This window comes from Manis pentadactyla, chromosome 11 (genome assembly GCF_030020395.1).
Source record: "Manis pentadactyla isolate mManPen7 chromosome 11, mManPen7.hap1, whole genome shotgun sequence".
NCBI lineage: Eukaryota > Metazoa > Chordata > Mammalia > Pholidota > Manidae > Manis > Manis pentadactyla.
The window spans coordinates 84,924,947-84,938,199 of NC_080029.1; the positions used below are offsets into that span (position 1 = coordinate 84,924,947).

General features: G+C 33.4%; 1 protein-coding gene across 6 annotated transcripts in view; it reads right to left on the reverse strand.

Moving 5' to 3' along the window:
• DPH6 (diphthamine biosynthesis 6) overlaps positions 1–13,253 on the reverse strand; it is a 232,895-nt gene that overhangs the window by 50,033 nt on the left and 169,609 nt on the right. For all 6 annotated transcript variants that reach the window (XR_008992555.1, XR_005025236.2, XM_057488655.1 and 3 more), the window contains exon 6: positions 11–72. Coding sequence is in view for 4 of the 6 variants with exons in the window: in XM_057488655.1 (XP_057344638.1) it covers positions 11–72 (62 nt within the window). In the remaining 2 variants the exon portion in view is untranslated. The remainder of the gene's footprint in view (positions 1–10; positions 73–13,253) is intronic.

Genomic DNA, 13,253 nt, shown 5'->3' on the forward strand with positions numbered 1-13,253 from the left:
AAATTCTTACCTCTAAGAGATAAGGCTCCATTTGATCTAGGGTTCTTCCAAGATGCTTATCTGGATCTAAACCTGCCAAGAAAGGTTAAATTTTTTTTTTAAGATAATTATCAAATTGGAAGTTTAAAGACACATTCTCCTTCCCTTGGGCCCTCCTCACCTAGGAAAATGTATATATTTAAGTTGCTTTGATCTGAAAGTAAAGTGTATTTTTATAGCATTTGCTTTCTTATTCCCCTTTGGTAACTGGTTTTCTTGCTCCTAAAAAATGAGTTTCACTCCAAATAATTTCAATTGCAGAAGCATTGTTTCAATTCCTTTTTCCTTTATGAGCTATTTTAATTAGGATGGAAAAAACAAGTATCATTGCAAAGATATGACATTTAAATCCTTGGTATTTTAACTATTATGGTTTATTTTACTCAGGACACCACAAAGAATTCTCTAACTTCCCTATTTTATCTAAATTTCAAACTTCTTACTTAGAGAATTAAGTAGAAAATACAGGTGTGTTTTAGCCTGTATAATCTGCTTAATAGTAGGACACAACTATGGAGACAAATAATTGTGTTATTAAATTAGATGAAATTTCATTTCAGTGACCACTTGTGTGACAATGTGTTTTCCAAGCCAAAACGTACAACTCTGGAAAATCATAATTGTACCAATAGCATGTCTATAATCTTTGATAATGATGTTCAACTATATAACAGTAAAGTTACATAGGTAATGGAGTGTAGGTAGACAAGTGTGTGCAAAGAACTCTCACCACATTCTGAAGCTAACCTGCCAGGAAAAAAACAAAATCATGTGCCATTAAGTCAACTAGGAAATGAATGAATTCATTTTTGATATTTACATCCATTGGCTTAGCTTTTTTTAAATAAGTTATCTTTATTTATTATTGGCTTCGACCATTTAACTTATTAATTATACAAATCAATTAAAATGTCCTGCTTTTAGTTGGATGCCTTTTTAGGTAACATGGTGTATCATATAATTACATACCATAGTAGTAAAACAGAAGTCAGGTAAAGATTAAGGATTCTTCTGCCACTGTGTATTGTTAGGTCACCCAAAGCAAACCGCTCAGACCAGTAGCACTGGCAGATTATTTGAATGAACTTCCTTCACAGCAATCTTGTTCTTCTGTTGTATTCACTAAAACTGAAATTTCCATGGGATAGGTAAAAATATAGATGAACTTGAACTTTGTCTAGTTCTTCTATTCCCACCAATCACTTTGTAAGTCAGTGTTTAAAATAAGTAAATTAAATATTTTGAAACCAACAGCCATGTAATCACCACCCAAAATTTGATAAGCATTAACATCTTGCCATATTTCCTCTGCAACATTCTCTTTAAGAAATAAACACCAACACAATAGAATTTCACAGCCCATCTACCCCTAATTAATTTCCCCTACTCCTTTTTACATGATAACCACAGTTCTGAAGTTCGTGAGTTACTTCCCAACTATGTTTTTATAATTTTACTACAAATGTATGTAAACAGTATTTGGTTGTGTATATATTTTAAACAAATAATGTAATTTTAACTCGTTTTATTAAAATTCACATTGTTAATGAGATTTACCTGTATTGACTACTGTGGCTTTGGTCCATTCATTTTTCATGTTGTATTATATTCCATTATATGGATATACCAAAACTTATAGCCACACTCCAGTAGACGGGCAGTTGGGCACTGTGTTGTTTCTAATTTCAGTTTTGCCACAAATACTCTTAAGCTTCAGTGAATACACTTTTAATGTGAAATAACTATGACAGATGAGAATATATTTAAGATTTTCAAGTCTTTTAGATATTGCCAAATGCTCTTTTAAGTAGTAATACCAATTTGTATTTCCACTGTCAGGGAAATAAAATTCCCATAATCATAATGTGAAAAAACTTAGAGGTGTCAGATTTTTTTGCCAATCCAGTATATATGTGTGTGTGTGTGCATATATATGTAACTGCTTTAGATACTTGTTTTAATTTTCATTTTCAGATTACTATTAAAAGTACACACTTTTCCTATTTCATTGCCCATTCATTCAGGTTTTCACTTCTGTGAGTTGCTTATTAAAATCATTTGCCCATTATTAATGCTGAGTTTTAGCTCTTATGATTCATAGTTTTTGATATATTCTGAATACTAATTGTTCATCATTAAGGACACTGTAAATATCTATAATCAGTGTCTCGTCATTACACTTTTTTTAACTGGGGAAGAGTCTTTTGATAAACATGTTTATTTTATAGTAGTCAAAAGTATTGTTACTCAATTTTTGTCCCTTTGTATTTTAATAAACACTTTTCTCCCCCAAGGTCATCATTTATGTTAGTTTCTTATATTTTGTTTTCAGTTTTAATACTTTGTGTTATTCACATTTCTATCTTTAATCTATGTAGAATTTACTTTCAACTATTACATATAGTGCTATAACTTTATCTCTCATTTATGGATAATAAATACTGTTTATGGAATCCCTTCCCTACTGATGCATATGCCACCTTTGCCAAACACAAAATTTTCATACATATGGAAGTCTGCATCTTTCAGACTACAATTTATTTATTTACATTTTATTTTTTATATTTTACTTCTTTCTTTTCTCCATTAGAATGAAAGTTATTTGAGGACAGGGATTTTTGTCTGTATTCCTTAGTACCTGGAATTGTGCCTGTACACAGTGGGTATTTGATTGTTTTTGTTGAAAACTGGAGGGCATGACCTTACAATTTACTTTTAAATAATTCAGCATAACCAGTGAGATATTAGTTGGCAACTAAAGGACTCTAATCAGAACCTATAACTCCATAAGCCACATCTATTGCTCAATTATCTTTACCTTAGAGCAGCAGAGAAAAGTTTGCTAATTAACATAACAGCTGCCAGAAAGGAATTTTCCTTGTGAAATTTATTTAAAAAACAAATTATATGGTGCTTACTCTGTGCAAGGCACTATTGTAAGTGGTCTACAAATATTAACTAGATGAATTATCATAAGAATCCAATGAGTAAGTGTCCATTAAACATATGAGAAAACTGAGGCACAGAGAAGTAGAATGACTCTCCAAGGCCCACTACCAAGAGGTAAAATAAGGATTCAAATCCAGGCAGTCTGGCTGTGGAGTCCACACTTGCAACTACTGCATCATCTTGCTTCTCCTTGTTGGGTTAAGAATGTTGCCATCATTGCCTCATTTGCTAAGGTTTCTTTGTTGTTTTCATGATCATACTTGTTAGTTCTGCTGTTTTAGAGCATGAACAAACACCAAATTTTGCACTTTGTCTATTCTACAGAGATTGTGTACTCAGCATCTTCACCTATACTAGATATTAAATTTAAAACTTTTGCCATTCTGTCAGAAAAATTTATCTTATTGGTATTTTCTTTTGCACGTCTTTACTATTGTACGATTTGGTGAACATGTTTTTCAGAAATTTATGGCCAGATTTGTAACTTCATTTTTATTTTTACTTTAAGTCAAAGATTTTTCATATTCTTTGTTTTTCTAATAGACTACTCATCCTTTTTATAGTAATATCAAAATGCTTCTAAACAAGGCCATTTAGTCCTTTGCTTATCCAGTGTGCTTTTTCCCAGGGTTTCCATTTGTTTTATGGATTCATTTAGGGAAGAATACTTTATTGGTAATTGGTCTTTTAGTCTTGATAGATCTTGTCAGATATTTGACAATTTGTAGTACTAGCTTTTTGTTGTTTTCAGTGTTTTCTTCCCTTTTCAACTTCATAAATTTTAACTTTTCCTTTATCATGTCCTTCTTTCTTTGTGTTTATTCAATGGCTTATTTATCTCTAGTGTCTTGATTTGAACATGGCAAGTGTTCAAACATGGGAAGTGTTCAAACATGAAAATGTGCTCTCTATTTAAAGGAAGATTCTGTACCCAAACATACAAAATAATGAACATAATTATTAATTCTTCTGTTTAAATCATTTATGACCTTATTAATATTTGGTTTCTATGACATTATATATTAGAATCTTATTTCTGGTACAGAGGTGGGAAAATCTTCCCTGATCATTTTAGTTTTAATGATTTCTTAGAATTCTGTCAGTTTTGCTTTATATATTTGAGAGTTATGTTGTTATGTACACACAAATTCATGATTTCTAAAACTTCTTGCTGAGATTATTTCTTTTATCAAGAAGTAGGGGCCTTTTCATCTCTATATCTGATCTTTATTTTATATTCTATTTACCAACATTACAACACCAGCTTTCTTTTGTTAATACTTTCTCGGGTATCTACTTTTCCATCATCTATTCTCAGATTTTCTGTGTGCTTTTGCTTTAGTTGCCTCTTGTAAACTACATATAATTGGATTTAAAACAAAATTATCCCATCTTAATACGACTCAAAAGAATTGAGTTGTCACTTTTTAGCTTTCCTTCCAATTCTTTGATTATATATTAGTTATACAACACATCTATTACACTCAGCACTGGGGCACTATCCTACATATCATTAATAACATTCTAAAAGTCTCATGGTTAAATCTTAGAATTTATGTTTCACATTCTCTGTAAGGGCGAGAGTAAATAAATGCCTGTCTAAAAGGTTTGAAGGTAATTTAAGAGCATATAGTTTTATATAGGCAAGGCACTGAAAGATCAAACCACTGATCTTCCCATTTTTCTGACTATCTTTAATTCATTGTAAAATGATCAGGCTTCAGTCTGAACTGTTAAAGTACAGAAATAGCTGTTGTATCTCATTCCAGAGATGGCTGCATTCCACAATGGATAAAGTAGTTTGGCTTGCCTTTAGGTAAGCTTGAGTCTGTAAAATATGTAAACATAAGCCAATTGGGCACAATTTTTCCACATAAATCTGTGATAATCACACAGGTATACCTTGTTAAAAATGAGTTATTTCAAGAATTTTCTGTATTCATAGAAATATTTTCAATGTATTTATTCCTGGGCTAAGCACTGAAAATTCTATGGCATTTAAACAATTAAAATAAATCAAAACTTAAAACTTTAAGGAAGACTTTCAAATATTTTCCTGAAACATATCATATATTTCACTACAGCAGGAGATTATTAAAAAAGTATAAAATAGCTGAAATAAAAGAGCTACATTTCTTTTCTCTCAGAGGTAATAATGAAACAAGTTTTGGTAATGGGGTCTATGCCATCTTTCATGAGGATGGTAGATGCTGCTATGATTCATGGTCCAATGCTTTAGACATTTCACAGAGGGCAGACCTATCAGTAACAACATTTCACATACATAAAGTAATAGGTTATTTCTTTGGACATATAAAACCAAAAGAATGGCAGGACCTGAGAAATAAAAAATTTTGATACATTGTAAATTTATCAGAGGTTATGTCTGGTGATTTTGGTAGGCTTCTTTGGCATGGACAATGATTTAGAGTTCTTATCTCATGACATGATGCTATTTAAATAGACTATAATTCTTTCCCAAAACATACCTAAGTTTTAATAATTAAACTTCTTGTCTAGACTGAATATAATAGTCTATTACACTTTTGAATGGACCTTTTCACTTTAAGTTAACATTGTATATGAACATAACTTTTGTCAGGCTAACATGTTCCTCTGTACTTGATTCACTGCTCCAGTCCTATTCTTCAGATGTCTTGCTGGTTACTCTGAGGGCAGTCTGTCTTTGCTTTCATTTTTCTGTTCATTAGAAAGTGACAAGTCACTGGGGACCTCATGATCACTGCCCATATAGCATACATTTCAGATTGCTTTTGCAAAGTATTTTCTTGGATAAAATCCAGAGATCCCTAGCAATTCAAGCTACTGTTCTTTAGAAATCAATGGCCTGAGCCAGCCTGATCTTTGAGATCTCTTTTAAATTGGTTGAGACTATTACAGGTGGAATATTAGTCAGGAATATAGTATGACGATTACTCATTCTATCCCAGAATATATTCAGATATAGAACTTTTGCAAAATCTTGCTAGAACACTGATGATTTTATAAACAAAACTACATGAAAATGAAAAATCTTTGTAACTTATTTTTATAAATATAATGGATGATCGAATATTTAATTTTCTTTCACTTCCACACATTTTCTTAACAGTTTCACTCATTTAGAAACAGTACTGTATGTACAGTCTATAATATTTAAGTTCTCTAAATGGAACAAGACAATTATTAAAATAATTTTTTAAAAAGGTTCTGGGGAAAAGATCACTTTAACCTGAAAAAGTGGTTAGCTTATCTCTAATTGTGAAGCTGAAAGATGTTATTTTCTTATCTCATGCATTTTTGTTTCGGCATTTTCTAACTAGATGATATGCTTGAAGAATTCTGACATCCGAGATCTGTCAAAATTGAGAATGGAAGGTCAGGGTCATATTAGCATCAATAAAACATATTTATCATTGGATTTTTAAAAATAATTTTTATGCTGTAAATGGTCTAGAGAGAAATATTTTAAATAATGAATTCAATATCTGAGTTAAAACTTAAAGCTTAGACAACATAAATAATTTTTCAATTTACTTGTTTTACCAACAACAATCTACTTATATTTCTAAATACAACTCAAGAGAGATGCTAATATAGCAATATACTTGCTCTCAAATGATTCTATTATATAGAATCATCTTAAAATATAAGAATATGTAACAATATTTCAGTAATTTAAAAATCCTTCTCTTTACATCCATTCTATTTTCAGTTTTTAAGCAGTTGCCTAAACTGCATTTAATTGGTAAATGCAGCCACTCCAAAAGGCATAATCTTCTCTTTCTTTAAATAAACTCTTCTATCTAGAACCAATACAATTTCAGTATAGTTTGAAAATCTCTGCTAATCTTTGCAATGTCATAATTCCCATTTTACATAAAACTGCATTACCTTAAAACCCTTTGAGGGACTATGAAAATGTCTATGAAAAAGCCACATAGGTTCATGGGCTTTTTCAATGCAATCCAACTTTATCTAAAAGCTTCAATTTATCCTAGCCCTAAAAAAAGATGTTTCTTTTTTTAGATTCACTCAATTTAAGTGTCTCTTTTCTACTGAAACCTGGGTCATGAATGGACATAAACTGTGCTTCACCATAAGCTTAACAGTCTGCTCAATTTACCTCCTGAATCAGTCAGCTATGCAATGTGAGTCTCAATGTATCTATCTCCCATATGAAAACCTTTATAATCATTAAGATGGTTACATTTATTAATGTTGATATATTTCAGCATCAGGAAATATCAATATTAATAAAGAAGATAATTAAAATCCATAGGACTCAGGATGATATTTAAATTTTAACTCAAATACATAAACAAGTTACTTTAAATTACTAATAAAATTTTCTCCAAAGTACAGAAAAAATTTACTGTAAATCCTGACACCAACTACTTAATCAGGTCTTATAGACATTCCTTGATGGAAGCTGGGTGGATGAATAAACCCACAACAAGACCTAGGCACCGGATAACTCCATGCAGAATTAAGAAATTAATTAGGAGGAAGAACCATAATTTGTGGAGTTGACATCTATTTTACTTTACTTTCATGTATCAATGGGAAGCAATTACAGTTCAATTAAAATATTCAATTTTATTACTTTACTGACTGACCTTGAAGTTAATGCCTGTTTTATTTAATTGCATCATCTATGAATAAATGTTAACCCTACCATGTTATGCCCCATTATTTTCAGTGCATTTTTTAACTTCTCAACTGAATTATATCAGTCAATTTATTATCCACTATCATGAAAGGAAGTGGAAGTTTATTTCTTCATGACAGCCCAATATATGATATGAGAGAAACATCACAAAATGTTTGATAATGCTATTTTTAACAGTCAAGTAAAATGAATTGTGCTCTCATCTCAACTTTTGTAGCCTAGACTTTTACTGTAAAATCAGTAGGTGATACTAGAAAAGGTGTAATCACTCTGAGAAGTAATTTCTAGTCTGCCTATAATTCTCGATAAATTCAATGCAGACAGGAATGGAGTATCCCATGTATCATGTATCGTCAAAAGTTAAACACTCATACACACACACACACACAGAGACCCCTAATAATCTCTTCCTATTTCTACCAGGGCTCAATAGCCACCAGAAACAGTACATTCCATTTAAAAACCTCTAATGATTTTACAACTTCTTTTTTTGTTCCCAGACTCCAGTGGAGCACACCATTATTTTGTAATTGAGGATTTTAGAAATAAAATGACTAAATTTGTGTTTATAAGGACAGATAAGAAAAACTGATTATGTGACCAAATAAAAAGCAAGCTCAGTTATTTGGGGAAGGGTCTTATTTCAAATTTCAGATTTTCCATTTCTACAATTAGGCCACTAAATGCTTACCTATCTTACAGATGTGTTAGAAGTCCTCTCAACATAACTTCTTTCTGAAATCTATAAACTAGTATTTTACTTCAGTGTAAGTAACGTAAGAGAGACACAGATAATTTATGAATTCACTTTTAAGATCCATGGTATCCATGAAATGAATGACCAATAAGTCATGTTAAGTATAGTTATGCAGTTAATGATAATATGTTCTGGTCCTTATTTTTATCTTTAAAAACACTAATAGTTATAATATGTAAAAAATGAGTAAAATATAAAAGATACATCTTCAAACAAAGATATTTATTTAAAAGGGGGATTTGAAATATTTATTTTAGGAACATTTTCCTAATCCTTCATGGTAGTTTTCAACATGATGAGTACTGGAAACTGAAAGAAGCTGGATAAGGGCAGGGAGTAGATGAAGGGGTGAAAATTGAGGTTAAAGAAGTAGACAAAAGCCAGATGCTATAAGGGCATTGTGTTTCATTTTAAAGAGTTTATACTTGAATGTAAGGTCACAGAGAAGACGGAATTTCTAAGCAGGGGAATGACATGATCTAATTTGACTTTGAGATCACTCTAGCTCAACTCTTAATTCCTCAGTAGGAAACAAGACTGAAGGTAAAAAAAGCAAACAAAAGGGCCGCTGCACTGGTTAGTGAAAGAGGATGTAACTTGTTAGGGTCCAGGAATCCGGGGTTTCCCCAGAGAACAAAGCATACGGACACGGAGATGTAAATCCAAGCAAAGTCTTTATTCAGCCAGCTAGCTGGGGCCGACAGCACCTCCCCTGACACGCAGGTCGAGTCCGAGCTGCCGACCCCCAGGCAACTTTAGGTAGGGATTATATAGGGTTTTCACAGCCGTTGCACCGAAGCCCGCGCATTTCTACAACCAATAATTTTAAAACACATTCTATATTTTAACCAATGGAGTTGAAAACGAGAACGCCCCGGTTACCTAACCGCTTCCCGTAATCTCTAGCTCACACAAGCATGTCTTCGTGACTTATCACGGGTTAGGTCCCGAGGCTACTGCCCACCTCTGGTTATCTAACTTAGGGCAGGCATGTTAGCTTCTGGTAGTTTCTACGAAAACTGGGTGGCTCTTGCTCTAGGGTTTAGCTAGGTTTTATTAGTTCTTTTTCCTGACTTTTGATGCTCTTTGCACTTCTTTACAAACTGACAAAGCAATAGGTATGCAAAGAGGAGAACAGATTTGAGAGCAACATATAGTAGGTAGGATACACAGTACTTGCTGATGAACTGGGCATGGGTAATTTAGGAAAGAGAAAAGGCAAGGATGATTTTCAGGTTTACGACTTTGGCCAAATTAAAAGATGGGGGCAGCAAACACCATTTACTTCAGATATAGAAAAACAGAACAGAGGAAAGTTTGAAAAGGAAAATAAAGAGTGGATTCAATTTTAGAAATGTGTTTGGGCTTCCAATGAATCACCCAAGAAAAGATATCTAATTGTTAATTGGGTATATGAGCACAGAGATCTGGGGTAGAGATACTAATATAGAAAGAGAAGCCATGAGATGAAATCACTCAAGAAGAATATGTAAAGTGAGAAGAGAAAATATAGCAAAGAGCTTCGAGAAATATCAGGCTATAATGAACACTGCAGTCAGAGTGCTGTCCAAAATGCAAATCTGATATGGTCCATTTCATTCAAAAACCCTTCAATCATATTTCTGAGTGAGATGGTGTCAGTCTGGGGAAAGGAAATCCCGGGGCAAAATACCTCTAAAAACCAAAATCAGTCAAAGGGAGAAATAAAGTTTAAAACTCGTTTATTTCTCACAAACTGCAGTCTAGTCCATCTTCTCTGCTCCAGCAGCAACCACACCCGCCTTCCCCCTCACCTCTCAGGTACAGATAACCCCTCTGTTGCCCAGGTAATCACCCATTGATATGGAGATGAACTTCTCCACCCCTGAGGAAAGATGCAAATGCACTAAAGCCATACTTCTTTCCACCTCTGAATGCCTATTGATATGCAGATATACTAAAGCAACGCGAGATATTCTGGAAATGCTACAATTTTACCCACAGATGGTTATATGAGCACTGGCATATCTAATTTTTTCCTTCCCGTGATGTTAATTTTTTGTGTCAAATTGAGCGGGTCATCGGGTGCCCAGATAAAAAATTATTTCTAGATATGTCTGTGTGAGTGTTTCTGGATGAGATTGGGATTTGAATTGGTGGTCTCAGAGAAGTAGACTGCCCTCTGGAATGTGGGTGGGCATCATCCAATCTGCTAAGGGCATAAATAGAACAAGGAACAGATGGAAGGAGGAATTCACCCCTTTTCTTCCTGCCTCAGTGCTTAAACTGGGACATCTCATCTCATCTTCTCCTGCCTTTGGACTGGGATTTACATCATTGGCTTCCCAGGTGCTCAGGTCTTTGAACTTCGATTGAATTATGCCACTGCATTTCTCAGGTCTTCAATTTACAGATAGCAGATTGTGAGACTTTGCAGCCTCCATCCATTTAGTCATTTAAGCAAATTCTTCACAATGCATCTCCGTTTATATCTTACAGGCTCTGTTCCTCTCAGTAGCCCTGATATTACACATCCCCTCTCCATTCCAAACTCTATTGAAAAGATTGTTGAATAAAGAGAGAAGAAAACATCAAGATTTAAACAACCCAGAACTTGAACTAAATTTTGCTTGAGTGAAGATGGAATCAAATTTAGAAGAAAGACTGTCCTAAGACTTTTCCAGTGAAAGAATAAACTGGCTAGAAAACAAAGTAAAGGGAACCCGATGCAGAATCCCAATTAAGTTTACACTGACTGTGATCTATATGCATTTATACAAATTTGAGACATCAATCAATATAAGACTACCTATCTAAAAGAGAATTCATCAGAGTGAGGCAGGGACCACGGGATTAGGTAGAGTAGGGTGAGGGCCTCTGGAGAAAATGCAAAGCAAGATAATTACAGCCAGAACAATGTAACAATACGCAAAGAAGTCCCTGTCAAAACTCTGTGTTAAGCATTATGCAAAGTCAGAGTCACACTAATTCTCTATGGTAAAGATTTGTATACATGACTAGGAATATAGACATTCTTCAGTAAAATCACTTAAAGCTCAAAAGGCCAGGAGCAACTTGGCCTGGAATGTTTGAGTGTTCTGCAGATAAAGAAGGGTATCTCAGCACAAACCATCACTTTATTGTATCAATTACATCATGACAATGTAAAATTTACCTTATCCTGCTAAAAGGCCCAGTTTATTTTAATTGTAACTATGTGCTATTTTCCCTTCTCTAATCGTAATCTGCAACCTAGGCAAAAGACTACTTTGGTAAGCAATCTCAACTATAAATAACCCAAGCAAACAGACAACAGCCCAGCACACCTTGAGGGCAGGGCAGGCGGTCTTACAAATCTGCACGCCTAACCCTTTACCCTCATTCCTGAAAATCCTCAACCGCGCATAAAACCCCTAGACAATGAGCCAACCACCGACTCTCTTGTCCCCTCCTGGCATGAGCCGGGAGCTCTGTCCTCTCACTTTATCTCTAAATAAAAGCCTGTACCTTGCTCTCCTACCTTGAGTGTTTGTGAAGCTCATTCTTTGGCTTCGTGAACAAGAACCCCGGCATCAAGAGGACAAGACCTACAAACTTTATGATACATCCTTGCCCCAAGCAGTTCTAATACACACATGTTGAGTCCTCAGCTAAGATAGGATAGTCTCACTTTCCCACCATGGCAAATATGAAACTGTATTTGCATTAAGGCACTAAACACAGATATCTTCTTGAATGGTATAGTTATTAAATAGTCTTACTACTAAATAGACAAATAGAAAAAACTTATGGACTTAACCTTTCCAGGAGCAGGTTTTAATGAATTGTTACGTATTATCATGAAAATTGTTTTAGTGTAAGCTGTCTGACACAGCATAAATGTTACTACAGAGAGCTAATTTTTATTATAGAATGTGTTTAAATAAGAACTTATTCATTTGTCAATATGGCATTTTGTGAATTTTTAGTTTTTTTAAGAATAAAGAGAATTGGAGCTATTGGCTGAGATGAAGGTGGACAGGCTTTGGAATTATAATACATATTTCTTGAAAGGCAATATATAATACATAATTTATATTAACATATTTTACACACACACACACACATTGCACATGCAAATACATATACAAAGTAGCTCTGAGATGGATGGAATCTTAATCTATTTAAAAATTCATAGAATATATCCATACTAGCACCAAATAGTTAACAGGTATAACTTATTTTTTAGAGAAGCCTGTGCTATCTAAAGAAAGAAAAGATGTGTTAGCAATAAAATGAAGAAAATCAGCATTTATTTTCTCTGCTGTTATAATTTGTTACTCTCCTTTACAGACTGAGCAAAAGCCACTCTGTTCAGGGGTGGCTGTCCATAGGACAAATAGTATTCATATTTGAATCTTAAGGAACTATATCACATATACTTAAAATTTGATATTTAAACCTTGATTTCCTCCCTCAATTTAAAATAGCAGGTAATTTACAACACATTTGGAAAATGTTAAAAGTCTCAACTTTTGATGTTTTAATACCTGAGTTATAAGTTTAAAAATTATGAGCTAAATAAAGTACTTTTGTATAAAAGTAGAAATATATTTCTAATAGCAATTAACTATCCTTGAATGCACATTCAATAACCCTTTAACTAAATAATTATTTGAACAAAGTTCAGTTAAAAAATTTTTATGTTAACGAAAGAATATGAAAGAATAATGCAAATTGCTTTTAACCTTTACTGTTCAGCATTCTTTTCTAGGAACTTCTATTGCAATGAATGATTTTAATTATGTCCATTATTATCCAAATGAATGACAGAAGAGCACAATGTGTAGAAGCAATAATTAATATGGCTTATCTTGG